Below are 17783 nucleotides of genomic sequence, written 5' to 3' on the forward strand. Positions count from 1 at the left end.
TCAACTAGAAAACTCCAGCATGGAAATGAAACAAAGCTAAGCATAAAGGAGCTCTGTTTGCAGAGCAGGATAGCAGCAGATAAAAATAATGAATCCTTCAATTACTTTCCTTGTCCCCACTTACCTCCTTGCAGAGGGATGCTGTTCCTGGTAGCTAAAAACCATTCATCATTCACATGCCTGAGAGCAGCATGTGGTTGCTAGGTGGCAATGGGGTTTCTACATCATTATGTTACTCTCCCAGAGGGCTGCAAGTCATCTGTGCACAACAGCTGCTTATTAACTGGTAGTCCATGAAGATTCAAGATTGTCTGTATGGTGGAAGTCTTCCTCCCTTGATCTTTCTCCAGCTCATGCTTTTGAATTCTTAAAAATACTTGGGAGAGGTGTTTAAGTACTGTAGTTCATGGAATTGCTTCTGGTACAACCAGTCGCCCTACAGTGTATTCAGGAGATGGAGAATTAATTAGCAGAGACAGCAGGTGTTATGAGCCTCTAATTCTGTACCTGATACCTGCCCGGACCATCTAAAGCTCTACAGCATTTCATACCAAGATCCAGTGAATGACAGCACCTACTAGCATGCTTCATTCTCTGACAACCTTATCTGAAGCAGACCAGAAGCATCTGATGTTTGTACTTGAACAGCAGGTCAGAAAGTAGGAAGCTCAAACAATCCCACCCAGCTCATATGCCTGGCAGTTCCGAATCAAGAACAAAGTCGACCTTCTGAACACAGTCTGCAGGGCACATATTAGCACTCATGTCAGTGTTATCCTGTAAAAAACCCAGAAAATAATCAAGAAGTGAAATTGTGAGCCACATCTGGCCCACAACACCACATTATTAAAATTCAGCATGAGTGATGTGTGTTCCATGCAATGAAGGTTAATACTTAAAGGGACAATCTTGCTCTAAAACAGTCAGAAGGCATGTGGGTTTTCAGGGCAAAGGTCCCATATATCCTACTAGAACTCTGTTAACTCAAAGATGTATATGCTTGATGACAGTCAATCTGACTTGCGCTTTTACAGTCAGGCTGAGGAATGCAACCACATTTAAGGACTGAAACCATGTCTGGTAAAATCCAAGATGCTGTAAGAAATAATTAAGTGGCAGTAGTACAATCAGATCAGCTCTGTGGCTGATTTGAAGTTTGGAAAATGGGAGAAAGGGTAGCATCTCTGGTCTGACTGACTTCCAGAATAAACTACATCAGCAGCTCATATTACATTAAATGTACCTACAATATTAGGTTTCATACAGTTCCCTTACACTGAAAAAAATATTTTTCAGGAGTTGATTATACACTTGGGAACACATTTGGGGAAAATAAGACAATTTTTGTGTAAAAAACAAAGTCGCAACCTTTATTTGTCACCACACATTTCAAGTACATGCAGAACATATTTACATTTCTTTTAAGGCAAACAGAAATTGGGTTCTTATTCCTGAGTTGCTTAGCACCAGTAGAAATAGCAAATAAAAACTTATGAAACATTGTCTCTCCCTTTGAAGCAGCAGCTGCCTACCATGCAAAATATTTCTGCTTTCACATTGCATTTCTTTTAATGAGCTACTTATACTAATAATCTCTATTGCTGTTTGGAACCATTTCTGTAGATTTCAATCTCTTTGCAGGAACATCTTGCCAAGATGTGACAAACTTTCCACGTTTGCTATTTTACCTTACAGACTGTTTGCTGGCTAGGTAGCACAGCAGTACTTCAGCCTTTGCTGCCACATGCATCAAGGTGTTCTCTTCAGAGTATTTTAAGAGTTCTGTATTCCTCCAGTATTTCAATGGAAAAAAAAAAGCTCCCTCAAAGTCTGACTAACATTTGAGCCATCCACATTGTCTCAAGACTTTAGATCCTTGCTTAAATTTAGGATGTTGAAATTCCATTTAAATTACAGTGGGAGCATTTACAAGGTTTTTGACACTTTCTGTTTCCCATTGACTGGCTCTATTGAGCCCACTAATTCCAATAGACGCTTTTCTCCCATGACTTTTAAGACTATCACAGAACATGATCCTATAAGAAAATGCCTATTCTGTAAAAATTAAAGTTCCTATTTAATGTAAAAGTTTAGTCCAAGCAGAAAGTCAATAGTGCAAAATGGGGTATGACTCTTAAGCGTGCCTTCCTCAGTGACCTGTAGTGTGGAAAAAGCTTTTGTTTCAAATTACATTCTCTGCTCTTTTTGTGCATTCCTGAAACTATAGTTTTTGATGACTTGTCAAATACATCAATAACTCAAGGTTTCTATCACCATTTAGTCCCTCTAGGTGTCCGTCTCAAGCTAATCAATGCTTATCACAATTTTTAAACAAATGTTAATATTTACAGGTGTTTAATTTAAAAAATCATTGAAAGAAATAGACAACTGTGCCTTGATTAAAACTTTTGGTTTAAATTAGTAAAGCAAAAAACTCTAACTAATTTCTTACTATTTTTTAAGTTATTAGCTGCTGAGATCAAATGCCTTCCTTCACAACTGTTTCACCTAGTAGCAACACACAACAGCATATTGCACTGGGAATAATCCACATCTGAACATCAAATGTGAAGACATTATCTTTAACAAGGACAAGCAATCTCACAAAGAAACTCTTCACCAAAGGTTTGCCTTTCTCCTACCTCTGAGAGATTATTATGAACTAAGCACCTATGAAAACACAGTAAGAGGGCCAGTAAGAGGAACTTGTGAAGCGTCTAACCAATCTATCCCATCAGAAAGCTGGCTCCTGGTAAGGCACCTCTGAACAGAAAGTCTGAGGGCTTTTTGAAGTGAGATGAGTTCAAAAGACTAAAAAAAGGAATGGTTGCTGTTCTGCACCTGGCAACGCCTCTGTACACCATGAACAAAACAGCTTGCTGCAGGTATTCCCAATGAGCAGCTGCAGCATAGCCTTTTTATCCTCATTTTGTTTTCTATCATGTGACCTACGTGCAGCTTTATTTCTAAAATCAGCCCTGCTGATTCTATAACCAGTACATCCTTTGCGAAGAAGTACTTTCTCAGTGATCATTTCAATACTAAGATGCTAGAGAGCTTACAAAATTTTAGAAAGTCTTAAGAATTTCTCCCTTGAAATCCTTGATCTCTAGTCTATTATGCAAAGAGACTGCACCGTATTCAGAGTAAAATATTGTACCCCTTGACAGTGATTGTTTATCCAGTGACTGTTCACCTAGTGCGTTTGTGAAATCTTGTCCTGCTATGCTGGTTACTTTGAAAAAAAAATCTAGGACATCAACACTTCTCTACTTCTTGCCTCTTGTCCAGATGTGTCAGAACTGGCTGGAGCTCAGGTTCTCCTCCACTCAGGTAGGACAGGGGACACATAGGCATTCGTTCAGGCTGTGTCTCCACTACCCATTCTACTAGCAGTGGTAGCAGAAGCTGATTAGCCTCCCCAGGCATCTTACCAAGGTGTAATATTCCAGAGGAAGTTGCATGAATACTTCTTGCATTCAAGACAGTTCAGTGGCCTTGGAGAGTCACGGTACATTTCTGACATACCCTGTGTGTCTCAGCTTGCTTGGGGTGGTACATCACACTCTTGTGATCTCCGAGTTGAAGAATTGGTCCTGCTGCCTCTTTTGAGGATGTCACCACGTTAGCACAGTCTGAATCCTTTCATGCAGAAGGAAGAATTTGTAGGCAGGAGTAAGTTTCTGGATAGTTTTGGAATGCTACTCCCAAAGGCACCAACTTCCACATGCAGAGTAAAAGACACTGCTCTTTCTTACAGTGCAGATGAAACAATTACATCCAGTTTATTTATAAAAGTTGTATACACCTGAAATGTCACAAACATTTACAACTTTCCTGCTTTCTTCCGAGTTCTAAAAAGGCCGAGTCATACAATTACACTGCTGTCTCCTTTGACTCCAATGCCTGTGGTGGTTTGAAGTTCAGTATCTCTTTATATGTAATGCCTGGAAAACAACAGAATAAACACAGCACTGCTGGTCTAATCAGAAAAGGAACCGGACAGACACAGCAAGGTGCAACCCCCAGCACGGTTAGGCTCTGATCTAGTCAGGGAGAGACCTCTTCAGGTAAAAGAGAGAAAGAGTACAAAAAGTAAGGGAATTAAGGATCATTTTTTCACCATGTCAGATCTGAAGAAGCAGCCCAATACTGAAATACTGTATGGGTGCTTTCAAAGGGATGCGAGCATTAACTTTACAGTACAGTGGACAATGTCCTCAGAAAGAGTTACTGAGCAGATCAGCTTTAAAAGTCACATCCTCACTTATAAGCCAAAATACAAACCTCTGATGTTAGATGAAAAATAGATTCAGATTTAAATCTCTGCTGAGATAGGTACATTTTCTCTCCCTGAGAGAATCTTACCTAAAATTAAGGCTAGCAAATGTTGCACAGCCAACAGTTGAGGAATCCATTTGCCTGTTCTATCCAGTGGAAGAAACATGTTACAAAAACGGTTTCTTTCCTACATTGCAGAAGATGGGAGGACAGACACTTGAAGAAGGACCTCCATTACAACACAAAGAAGAAACCTTTAGGCATCATTCCAGGAGGACTTAATAGGAGGAACATTGGCTTATCAGTAGCATTTCTCTACCTTAATGCTGTCTATTTACTCTGTTCAATCAAAAGCAGGGAAAGTAATTTGTGAAGGAGAACATTCCTATTTCTGGATGACCTTTGTATCTAGTTATTTTTTAAAAGATCACAAAACTGAACTCACGCTTCCATTCATCTAGTGGAAGATCCATATTATCAAACGTGTCATCATATTTCTCAGCTTCAATTTCTTCCTCAGGATCATGAATTGGTTCAAAGTACGGATGCATCAAAGCCTCAGCTGCTGTGACTCGCTTCTCTGCATCCAGCACCAGCATCTTCTCCAAAAGGTTTACAGCTATTGCACAGAAAACACAGTGTATTCAAATCAAGCCATTGATTCCAGCTTGTACACAGTAATGTTGCCCTGGAGATATTTCAAATAAATACACAGTTAAAAAGCAGAATCGTTGGGTGTTCATTCTATAGCCAGTGGGGCCCATGTGTGTGACAAAACAGGGCTGTGAGCAAGCAGATATGCTCCCTTGCTTCTGGATGCAATTACAGCCACATCACCTCAGCTAACGACTTCTCAGCTTCTGGCTCCAGGACCACTGAGCTTGGGGCTTTCCCAGGTGTCTTTCATCATTGCCACCGTGTTGTGGTTCTAAGGTGCATCATAACCTGACAGCAGCAGAGTGAACAGGTGGGCATAGAGCTAATCAGAATTGCTCTGTATGTGATCAAATCCAAGCCCAAGTACACTTTGAAGCTCACTAAGAGACGTTAGTTGTTCACGCACAGAATCCCAGCACTGACTTTATCTGCTGTGTGTTTTCGACCTTAGCCAAAACAATCCATGAAAATCTTGTATGTTCCTCTCCAGTGGATTTTGGATCAGGTCCACTGTTAGACTGTCAAAATGGGCTAGTGTAAACAGATATGAAGAAAGAACGTTCCTGGATTGGGTGGAGCAGCTGAAAAGAAGGGGCAACAGTGTGGACAGGATACTGCAACCCCTGCTTGCCATGTCATGGGTTCTCTCCAGCCTTCTCTCCCAGACCATGAGCAGTTGTTCTCTATGTAAGGAGTAGCCAGATGGCCACAGAGGTGACAGGAAGAAATGTCCTAAAAACTAAATGGAAATCTGTAGTTTGCTGTAACCGAGAAGGTCAATGAGCTAACCATGCAGTCAGGGTGCTTATTAATCATGCTTATTTCTTCCGTATCTGAACATACAATTTTAACTTCTTAAACTGAGAAACTTCAATTATCCTTATTTATATTCTAATAAAACTGGCTTTGTGAGTGTTCAGGTCATTGGGGAACGGATAAGGTTTGGGCAAAGCCATCTCAGAGCTCTGGCTGCTTTGGGTCATGTCACAGTTATGCACACTTGGTATGCTCTTTTGGCTGTTTATATCTGTCAAATCCAAGCCAGTGCTTCTCAGGAATGCACAGATGTTTCTCAGGATGTATTAAGTCCATGACTAAAATGTCCGCTTTCTATTTGCTTGCATTTCAACTGTAGATCAGACTGAGCTTTCAGAATTATATTTCAGATAGAATACAGAGAAAAAAAAATATTACATATATTTAATCTCCCAGGGCTCTTGAGAAAGCTGCTCCAGTAAAACCATTAAGCAGATGCTGGATCAAAGCCTAAAACGCAAAATACTTTTTTTGATGCTTCTAAGAAACATCTGATTTCTGGCAGTGTCTAAACTTGGCAAAGTTCAGCCACTAAAATCAAAATTACAAATTATGGAAAGCAAGAGATAGAAAAGCACAAGAACTATCACATAACCTATCACACGACCGATACTGCTGCTGCTTCCAATGCAAACACAAGAACAAGACAAATTGTACACATCCACAGAAACTGTCTTACCCAAAGGATTCGCATACTTCAAGATGGATGCAAAATCTTTTTTCTGGACTTTTGGAAGGCTTTTGATATAGTTTTTTGCCTTAAAAGAAACATGGATATTAAATTAGATCTTTGCCACCTTTGTACTGTGACATTAACAATATGCTGAATAGGCAATTCAACAATGCTCTGATAGCACATTGTACAAATTAATTTTTGGGGGGGTCATAAACCCTGATTATATTTCACCTTCTTGTTGAAAGAAACTTTTTTTTTAAACCAAGCCTTAAAATTGTGGTTGAGAAATAACAATGTAAAGCTTTAATTATTAGTGCTCCATATTTAATATATTAATTAGAATAAATATGTATGCATCATTCGAAAGAATGTCATGATGAGTTTACAGGAATCTCTAGAAATGAACCTTATACAGTAATTCATTAATATTTAAATTATATAGTTAGTGTAATGAATAATTTTAGGTTCTTTATAGTAGGGGCTTAAGGATTCTAGAAGGACATCCACGTAAGAATAGGAAGAAAGTCAAGAGACATCTGCAAACAGCTGCATTTCTAAACACGTTCATGTTTTCAGTACATTTCCAATAAAAGCAGTAATGCACCAGATCAACTGTTTGTATGGTACATACTGGAAACTTTGAAGTATTTAAACATATGGATTTTTCAAGTGTTCTGATCCTTTTCTGCCCCCCCCCCCCCCCCCCCCCCCCCCAATCTCCAGTAGGATTCTGGGTGTGTAAAGCACTTCAAGGCAGAGATGTACCACCAGGGGCCATTTCAGTAGTCAACCCATATTACCTCAACCAGTCTAAGAACTGAGCATGGCTTAAGTAAAATTAAGACATGTAAAACCAATTGACAAAGCAGAATACTCACATCTTGACTGTGCAGTTTTTGAACAAAATCTTGAGTAGGTGTACCCGTTATTTTCATTATTTCTGTGAGTTGGTCCAGATCTGAATACCAGAAATAAGGAACAAAGTCTGTCACCACAAGAAAACTAAGCACCCTGCAAAACCCATGAGTTTCTTTGCTATGGGAGAAAAAAAGCAAAAATCACAGTGCAATGACTGAACGGAAGATTTATAAAAGGTGAGATTAAAGTTCTCCATTTTTCTTGCAAAAGGCAAAGATACTGAAAGCACCTGAAATAAAAGATCCTATTTCTGATATCCTATAACTTGTGAACACATAATCGAATCATCTGCAAACTCCTTTAATATATATCATCAGGCCTCCTCCATATTTTTGGTCAAAATCAGTCCAAAAGTATTGAAGTATCTGAACAATCAACACACGTATTGCATGCATTGCCCTGGTCTATCCAATACTTAGGTGACATAGAGGCAGAAGTCACAGGGAACATCAGGTGGTATGATAAACAGAACAAAAATCAGAGGAAACCAGTCTGTGTTAGTTCTTCTCCACACTGAGAAACTTCAAGAGGAATAAAATTAATCCTTCTCCTCCTCATTTCCCGCATGCTTAGCTTGATTCCAGATGCTGAGATGCTAAGAGTGGGTGAGACATCAAAACACTCCCTAACCTCCTGTGTCCTAAACCAGCACAGATTAATCAGGAACAATGTTAGCTGTTTCAGAGAAGAAACACCATATTTACAGGAGGCTAATGCTGCAGAGAACAGCTTATGACTCGTTTGCTTCTCTGGCAAGAGCAGCAGATGAGAAGCTAGAGCAGAGCTTAGGGCACACAAGAATTCCACCAACCTCTGCAGAAAAAGGCAATGGTGGGTAATGCTGATGAAATAAACAAAATCCCATACCAAGTTTGCGGGATAACCTATTCATAACAGCAAACCAAAAAACCCTTAAATTAGTTATTTTCTTATTTACCTACCCACAGCTGAACCCACAGCTGCATTTCCCTGACAATAGATAATACTGGCTCATATGCTCAAAGGCCAGCAAGAAGTAGCATGCTGGGGTCATTTCCTTTGTAACACATGGTTGTAGAACTTCAGCCAATAGTTCTGAAAACTCTGGAACTCCAATTAACTAGTTTTTCCACTCTTACGTTTACAGTGCAACTTGAAAATGATGACTCATTCATTTTCTTATTTATGTACCAGAATGCTCAAGGTTAGCATTGGTTGAGAAATGCTACGTGTTAGTCAACGGCTGTTCTTTGGCAGATATTTTAGTATTTTCTTGTTAAGAACTAATGTGTACTTAAAATCTGTACAGCTGAAGTAATTTGATGTATTCTACTTTTTCATAGTTCCTGGCATTTTTTTAGTGAATGCCATCTTCCCCTTTTATGTTTTTCCTCACAAAACAAGACTAATATGATTCTGTGCAATGAGGTCCTAGTCCGACATGTAAGTACTTAAATACAAATATAACTAAAATTAAACAACTGCGATTCTGTGACTCTGTAAACAAGTACTTGCAGGTAAGTGATTTATTGACTGGAACTCCACAAGGGGAAAAGCAGTGCAAAATGATTAGGCTGAGCTGTCAAACATGCAAAGCTGGAAAACAAAAAAAAAAAGATAAAATCTTGCTGTCTTCTGTTAACACCATCCTCTATTAACTAGCACAACTACTACTGCCAATGAAGTATCACTTGGGGCTGACTTATGGCTTAATCTGAACTATTTTCTTAATTCTTCAGCAATGAAATGATAGGCCTAGATGTTTTCTGTAAATGTAAAACATTTCACTAGATGTTACTTACACAGCATGTTTTGGTACAAGTATCAAAAAGCATAAAATGGACTAGCATGTGCACATAAGTCCATATACTACAACAGAATCTTCTGTACATGTTCTGGAACTGTGAAATCTATTACTAAAAAAAATTAAAATATGCCTTTTCTATCATCACAGAATCTTTTACCTGATGATCTGAGATGTGATTCAAAGATCACCTCTTTTTCTTTATTGAAAAAAATCAGTAATACAAGTTTTAATTTGCAGATGTGCAAAAGTGGTACAGATAATAACCAATTAATGAGAAAGGTGCAAGCATTTTACTTTCATTTCAATTTATGCTCATCAGTTTTTGAACAGACCTACTGTGTCACATAAGAACCTCTCATCATTTTCTTACATGATTGTCATAAATTCACTGAAGGATACGATCATTTCCTTTGAACAGAGGCCTCCCTGTTATCATCTCAGCCATTATACAGCCCACAGACCAGATGTCAACTGAAAAAAAGACCAACAGTCACATTAAATTGCTGAATACTTGTCCTTTTAAATGTACATAAAGTTTAATTTAAAACATACTTTAAATAAGTGTAGAATTTACATTTATGGCCTGTTACAAAATAAATTAGAGCCTTGACATGTATGATGACAGTTTAGGTAAAACTACCAGCCCTTCTAATCAGCAAACTGGAGATAATCTGATAATAAGCAGTATCAGTTTCTCAGTAACAGGCAGATACATGTTGTAAGTAAATTTTCAGTTCTTCCAAAAACCTCTGTAGTTATCCTAGTGTTACTTGAATTCCCTCCTTCTGCCATTTTCCCCTGCCTGTTCTGAGTTACAATCAGCACACCTTTGCAGGAAGATGACAGTCAGTGCAGAACACAAGAACATGGACCAGACCGTCACATCCATATACATTTATATCACTTTTTTCCAACCACGTTAGTACTTTCTGCTACTCAGAAAATATACCAAAAAAAATATCCAAACTCACAACCAGCAAGCGATTACCTGCAGTTTATCTACAAGGAAGCTTTGCATAATTATACTGTCATTTCCACCTCTGATTTCTCATTCACTTCAGAAACAAATACTTGCTTACAGGTTGCCTGATTCAGTGAATGCTTTAGCTCTATTAAGACGTTTCTGAAGAGATGCTGACCTGTTTGTGTGTAATGCATCCAGTTAAGTATGACCTCTGGGGCTCTGTACCACCTTGTAACCACATAACCGGTCATCTCACTGTCTGTATGTCTTGCCAATCCGAAATCCAGAATCTGTAGTGGAAGCACAAAAAACATCCTGGTCAGACAGCTAGTTATTTATTTCATACAGACTTTACAAATGTGAAAAATAAAAGAACTGGAGAAATCTGCAGATATTGGTTTATTTTTGCATCTTTTTCTCACTGAAGTGCCTTGTTCTCAATTTAAAAATCAAGACAGAAGCAGCAAGGAGCTTTACAAATATTTTTTTCTCCAAGTTAGATACTCCTATAGCAACATTAAAACCTGTAAAACCAGCAAAGAAATTAATAAATTCTTCAATTATTAATTAAAAATATACTGGACACACTCAATGCAAAAAATTCCCTGGCCATGTAACCACCATCATATCATCTTAGGGCTAAAAGAACAGCACGTGTCTTAGTGTTCATTGCTCTCATATCCCAGGTGGCACAATCAAGAGTGTGTTCCAATAATATTCTTGAGTAAGGAGGTATCTATCTATCTATAGTATATATAGAGTGACAGGGCAGAAGTTTTTAGTAGGAGCACCTGCACATTACTACACCAACAGTGATGTTTTTGTAATACTCTCTGTAATTAAACATTTTTAAATATTTCAGGATAGTTTCATCACTCCCTGGCAAACATTTCAAAATATTGCCAGACAGAGTCACCTTTCCCTGGCACTCACAGAAAGGAAAATTATATTTTCATTCATAGATCAAGAGTATAAAATGTTATGGCCTATCTTTATTGCCACACTTCAAACATAATTTCCTTGTTTTCCCTATAACTGCTGATTACCTACCAATTTAAAAACAGGAATAGGCTGCAGAGATTTTTATTCTTACGAATAAAATGCACTTGATTACAGCCGATCCTTTAGGTACTGAAAATTTACTGGACTCAAAATATTTGCAATAGCAAAATACCCTTTTATATGCAGCTTTCAAATTTATTCTAGGTATACAGCGCACATTATGTTTTCTCAGTAACACCAGAGACAGGGTGGAGGAAAAAAAAGGTGTTTTACTTAACAGGTCAAAAGCCACATGTGGTACCATCTATTCTGTCACAGCTTTTTAGGCATTTTCCATACTAAGGCTTGTGACACTTGGAGCTGGAAACAGCTAAAATATAAATTGGGTTTGTATTTTTGTAAAAGCAGAAAATGACAGCAAGAATTTTTGTGCATTATGTATTAACTTCAGGATTGCTTTCCATTTACGTATTCATTAGGCTCAGGAACAAGTGTATCCTGTTAGTACTTAGTATTAACATGGTACCGCTTCAACAACAGTCTTTGCATGAAACTGTTATTCTTATACTGCCATCTTCAACTTTTCAGCTGGAACTTTCAAAGAAATTTTCAGAGCAAGTTTGAAAATCCTTTTTATAATGTAGGAATTATAATAGAGAGAGCAAATTTCCCTCGGCTCCTCAAGGATAAGCTCCCTTCTCTTCAGCAAACTTAGTTTTCCTCACTTGCTTCAGTAACAAAAATAACTTGAAACATTGAGACTGGAGGAAGGGCAGTGATTTCCCCTCATGCATCCTTTACTGTCACTTTTCTGATTCCTATAGTAGCAATTGAGAACATCAGATAAGGGAGCCAGAAAGCTCATTGTGAAAAATAAAACTGATTACTTATTAATTAATCACCAATTCAAGGAACTGTTCCAGCTGCCTACAGTCTCATCGCCATTGGAGCTGATGCAAGGGAAGCTGCTGAATGCACAGACTTGGGGGAAGAGGGTTGGACTATCTCTGGCAGCATTGTCCTGTGCCTGCATAAACTGGCTTGGAAAGCACACCGAGAGCAGGGTCACATCCTGCCTGCTGCACCCAAATGCATGCACACAGGGGAAGTCAGTTCAACTCCTTCAGTGTAAAAGAGATCCCAGTTAAATCCTCACCTTGGTATTTTTTATGCATACTTCTCAACATACTATAGTTTGGGTTTTTTTATAGACCGGAGTTGCCTTTTGACAATCAGTATCTCCTAACTGCAAATTTGCTCTTTCCTTCTGCACATGGTATCACAGCTTATTGTAAAACCAGGGACACAGTAATTTTGCTCTGAGAGTCAAGAAACGAAAAGTAAAGCTTAATGCTGTATTTTCTCCTTGTCATTTCAAAAAACTGTATTCTGATATAGAATTGTTTGACTCGGTATCTAAAAGCTCAAAAATGTCCAATGTAACACAAAAATAATTTGTGCTAAGTAAGGAGATACAGTGACCATATCATGAAGAATGTCTTAGACCTGGGCTGCACCTCAAAATGTAATTGCACAGCTTGAGGTGGTGGTGGCGGTGGCAAGAGACAGACAACTGTTTTTTCTAGATTCTCTTTTTTCCCTATCACCCTGGGACCCACTCACCATTTGACCACCTATGAGCCAGTAGAAGACATTGGCTTTTTGTCTTAGGGAAATTCTGAAATTACAGGACCCTCAACATTCAGGTCAGTCTCCAAAGAGAGAAAAATTTTATTACAACAGCTACATGCAAGTATATAGTTTGTATATATGTATGCTAAAAAACTTCTTTGCAGTGTTGCATCAACTTTCATTTTATGCTTCATCACCTTTGATCATCTTCTGTATCTTCTCCCAGCCTGCAGAGTTAGATTTTTTTAATATTTAATCAAACCTGGAATTACCACATATCTGAACTACTCCCAGAAAGTCTTACAGCTCTTTTAGGGAGGAAACCTTGGCCACTAGATCTAAATGTAGTTACGTATCAGGACACTGAAGCCCCCATTCAAATTTACTGTTGCTTTTTGAGGATGTATAGGCCAGTCATGATTCAAGCACAGGACAGGAGATGAGGCTTGATTTTGTAATTAACTATAAAACCCTGACTAGCCTTTCAGATTGCTAGAGCTAAGAGAGGATAGGTGACAAAAACAATTCTAAAAATTAATAAAAAAATTTAAACACAAGAATAAACTGGGGATGGGAAGCAGTCTGGGGCTACCATCTCCACATTCAAGAGAATAAACTATATTCCTAAAAGAAGCAGTGTTGAGTACTACATAATTCTACTTCATAATAAATAATGGCTTTCTTTATAAGGTCATTCTGCACAACTACATAGATGCATTTTTGCTAGGTCAGGGTACATTGCACAATTATTTCTGAAGTACAAATGTTATCCGCTAACAGGAACAGTCTTCAGGAGATTTCCAATACATGTAAGAAACTGCAGTCCGAACTGGTCAGATTCAGTATTTCAGTTCAATGATTTAGAAGGAGGCTTGAGGTGCCAAATGTGCAGGAGAGAAGAATTACTACTCAGATGGACTCTACTGAGAACATTTCCAAGGAAGTGGCAATACCTACACTTCAGAACAGACAACTTTCCACAGTGGGTGTTACAGCCGTGGTCTCCAAGGGTGCATGCCAGCTAAGCTGTCTGCATACTGGGAAGGGGTGGGAGTATGCACCATCCTCCTCCCATCTTTGGAGGGAAGCCCCAGTGGGTAGGGCAAAGGAAGTCATGGTACACATCAGTACTCACCCCACTCCACATAAGTAACAACCAGATAATACAAAAAATGCCATCAAATGCACCTGTCCTGCAGTGCAGTTGTAGAAACGGCTAACAGCTGAACTATAGGAGGCTGAATTAGGAATTGTCTCCCCTTTAATGAATTTGGTTTTCTTACTACTTCAACTGAGAAAAAATGTGAAGCAGAACTAATATATTCCTGCTACGAAAAACACTGCAATCTACATGCAACTGATACTACTGATAGTTGTAACAGTGCAGAAGGTATCACTTTCAAAGAAATAATATGTTCTTGTTTGTGGTGAGCAGTACATGGTTCTTCTGTTGCTTCTCTGAAGTGATTAACTGCAACATACCATGATAGCAGTTCTACGTTACAGCTCTTACCCGACTGTAACCATGACATGGTTTTTTTCTTGGAAAGTATTTTTAGTTGCGTGACTATATATGTAAGTGTACCAGCATTAATTACAACATCCACATCACACAGGAAAAGGGTGACTTACTGTCATGCACATGTCTTTGCTATGGGCACACAGCTGTAGCGTGGACTGCTCCATCAATGCCAGACCCACAGAAGCAGTTTCAGTTCTTGTACTGCCCTGCACCCAGCTGGAAGGACCAAGTCAGCAACCACTCCAATGATGCCATGAATGTAATAACCTGTGGCACTGATGTCCTCACCAGAAATCCTCCTCTACATCTTGGCATCAACCCCCATCTCACCCTGTTCACCCTGGGTACCAGCTTCCTGGAGTGTTCTGTGCTGACTGGATGTTTTCAGCTGGGACATCCTGGGCAACATTTCTAGCTTGAGGCACAGCCATTTCTTGTGCTTTGCTCCAGAATGATCTCTGAAATCAATCACTGCCTCTGCCATTCTTATGTAATGCACGTTTATGTCAGTCAAGGACATAAAAATAGGAGGTGAGTAGATTCTCAGTATCCAGGGCTTTATTTCTTACACAAATATTTAATTATTCTTGTGGTGACTGAAGTGTGGTGACGGGAAAATATTTATAAGGAGCAGTCTCTCTTAACTTTTTTCAAGCTTGTTACCACTGCCCATCTGATCCTTTTCCCTTTCATTTTCCACCATTCTCCTGTTTCTCCATGACCCCTCAAAGCCCATGGGCTGAAAGCCTGGCCCATCACTGAAACCAGCCAGCATGTTTACAGCTGTTGCACCTGTTGCCTACTGTAGTGTATTTCTAATACCTCTGTTTTTTCAAATAAACGTATCTTACCTTCAATTCACAGTCTTCATTTACTGCCAAGTTTCCAGGCTTTAGATCCTGTAATCAGATTTGAAACGGATGTTATTTACTTATTTTACAGCAAGCACAATGAAGCACACTTTCTTTCTTTCAGGTTTAATGGTTTTCATACAACTACTTAGAACGGCAACAGGTAAAATGATGTAATAAATCTAAATTAGAAAATATAACAAATAACAGAAACAAAAGATAGAAACTTCCATATATTTGGGGTTTTTTCCAGTACGTTTTCCACCCAGACAAATCATCTTTTCTTCTGCTAGAAGTCAGGAAAATACTTGCCAGCGAAGGAACTCACTCATCTTACCGTTGGTGGGGTTTGGACAAAAATTTGTTGCATTTAATACTAACGCCACAAAGTTAAGGATTCACGCATGTATTTCTGGGCTGTACCTACTGCATATCAAAACATACTTTAAAAAGGTTCCATACCCTAGCAGACTTAGAAGGAGTACTGAAGTAATCAAACAAGATTTTACATAAAAGCCTATGTTCTCTTCTGTGGGAAAATCAATTTCCTAATGAAATCAATTGAATGGAGACTGCAACATGAAGAAAAATATTCCCTTAAGCCTCCTTAGCTACTGTAGAGACTTCTAATGATCTTCAAAAGTTGCACTTCTAAGTTTAGCAGCAAAGGGAAGAGTACTGGCAATGACTAAGAAGATTCTGCAACATCAGTGACTCTTAGACATTCACAGTTAAAAAGAGAAAGAAAAAATCAGAAATAAATTTTTCTTCAGATTTGTCAAACCTTTGTTTGACACACTTTAGCACATTAGGTTTAATCTTCTCTTTGAACTTTTTCACAGGCATCCACCTGTTTTATGCAAAGATGTTTTAAGATCAGAGGGGCCTTGAAGAGAAACAAATTGGTGCAAAGAACTGTAATGAAACCAAAAAAGCTCAAGAGCCATCAAGAGGGAGCTTAGAAAAAGTCTAAGCAACTGTAAATTTAGACTATGATCACAGCAGTTGTAGAAATAAAAATATCAGTTTGTTACATGATTTTGGTAGTTTGCATAGTTTCGATGTCCAGCTTAAAGCTACTACACAATGTGCACTTTCTCTGGTGCTCCTGATATTTTACTACAAATTGCCAATTTCTACTGTCTGATGCAATTTTGGGGGAAATTATGCTGCTTGGTACCATGAAGGCATCATTCAGAACTCCCCTTTCATAGTGCAAAAGCAATTTTAAGTAGACTTTAGATACAGCAGAGATCCAAAAAGAATCAGGTCTTAATTTCTCTCAGAAAAAAATGAGGTTTTGAAGGCTCTAAATTTTCAGATTATTATTTCAGTTTCTATGTTCTCACTCCTCCAGCTTTGAACATTAACATGATGTTTAAACAACTTAAACACTGTTTTTAAAAATAAGCCAGAAAAAACAACCTTTATCTATCTCAATTTAGACACTATTTGCTCTTTTGGGAACCTACAACTCAACTTCACATAGTAATTTAAGAAATCTAAGTAATTAAGAAATTTAAGCTGTATTCAGTGCAATCTGAGCACCCAACTTACACTGATGTATCCATGCCACCTTTTGTTCCTAGTTGAAAAAGAAACCAAAGGCATCATCAAACTGAGATGCTACAATTTCAGGCATTTATGAGCATACTTATACATAAACATTACTCACATTATCAAAATATAAACACTTTTTATATTGTCTCCACTTACCCTGTGAATTATGCCTGATGAGTGAATATACTGTAAAAAGAGAAAGCACGTTTTCATTAATGAGGTTCTGACTTTAAGAAGTTGCCTAAGGTGGGGGAGAAAGTGCTTTTTCATGGTGCTAAAGTAAACAAAATTGGATATTGTTTATTTATTGCATAGAAGATCATCTTAGCTATGTTTTTAACATGCATATAATTAAATTAACATTTTGTCCTTCCCCTCCCCCAATAATGAGAAACCACCAAATCAGTTTGAGTACTGCAACAGATCATACATTTTTTTTCTAAATCTTGCCATACATAAAATCCCATTTCCAGTTAGTTTTTGGCATTGCTAGTTACATTTATACCAAAATAAATGTTGTTATTTTATATATCAGAAAAGCTTTCTTGCAATAGACGTCTGTGGTGTGCTGCCATCACAGTTTAGGTTCCTATGCTCCAGCAACACTCAGTTTTAAGAGAACATTTAAGACCAGGATGCAGGCCAGTCAAGGTCCTAGCTGAGAAGCCTCACTACATGCTGCAGTACTCAGTGCAGCATGGACAGGTCATGTTAAAAGACGTTCTCCTTTACCTGAACATTTTCACCACCCTTCCAGGGACCTATTTAAAGGTTCACAAAAGTCCAACCAACCAACTGCACACCTAGCACTAGCTCTTTTGTGAAGACACCTGACCAAATACATATAAATGTATGTCTGCAGATAGATGCCTGCACCTATGACTGCCACCATGGACAACAAAAAGAGCCTCTAGTAACTAGTTCAGACATAGGCATCTATTTTGCAAGGGCTGAAATGCAGAAAGTTGTCCTGAACTAAAGACATGCTTTCCAAGAGCAGCCAGGGACGTGCTGGTACTGTTCGCTTCACTACTGATGGCAGCTCATACTACTGATGCTAAACCACACAAGAACAACAAAGACTTTTTTAAAAAGTCCCCAGAAAAGCTGGATGAGAT

General features: G+C 38.4%; 1 protein-coding gene across 1 annotated transcript in view; it reads right to left on the reverse strand.

Moving 5' to 3' along the window:
* Positions 1-1347: 1347 nt before the first annotated feature.
* The window catches only part of MAPK12 (mitogen-activated protein kinase 12), a 41738-nt gene continuing 25302 nt past the window's right edge, over positions 1348-17783 (reverse strand). The window contains exons 5-12 of the mRNA XM_055808827.1: positions 16822-16851; positions 15106-15153; positions 10274-10388; positions 9534-9605; positions 7309-7388; positions 6434-6512; positions 4727-4900; positions 1348-3947 (exon numbers count right to left, since the gene is read on the reverse strand). Of these exons, the coding sequence (XP_055664802.1) occupies positions 3877-3947; positions 4727-4900; positions 6434-6512; positions 7309-7388; positions 9534-9605; positions 10274-10388; positions 15106-15153; positions 16822-16851 (669 nt within the window). The 3' untranslated portion in view covers positions 1348-3876. The remainder of the gene's footprint in view (positions 3948-4726; positions 4901-6433; positions 6513-7308; positions 7389-9533; positions 9606-10273; positions 10389-15105; positions 15154-16821; positions 16852-17783) is intronic.

Source organism: Falco peregrinus, chromosome 6 (assembly GCF_023634155.1).
Source record: "Falco peregrinus isolate bFalPer1 chromosome 6, bFalPer1.pri, whole genome shotgun sequence".
Taxonomy (NCBI): Eukaryota; Metazoa; Chordata; class Aves; order Falconiformes; family Falconidae; genus Falco; species Falco peregrinus.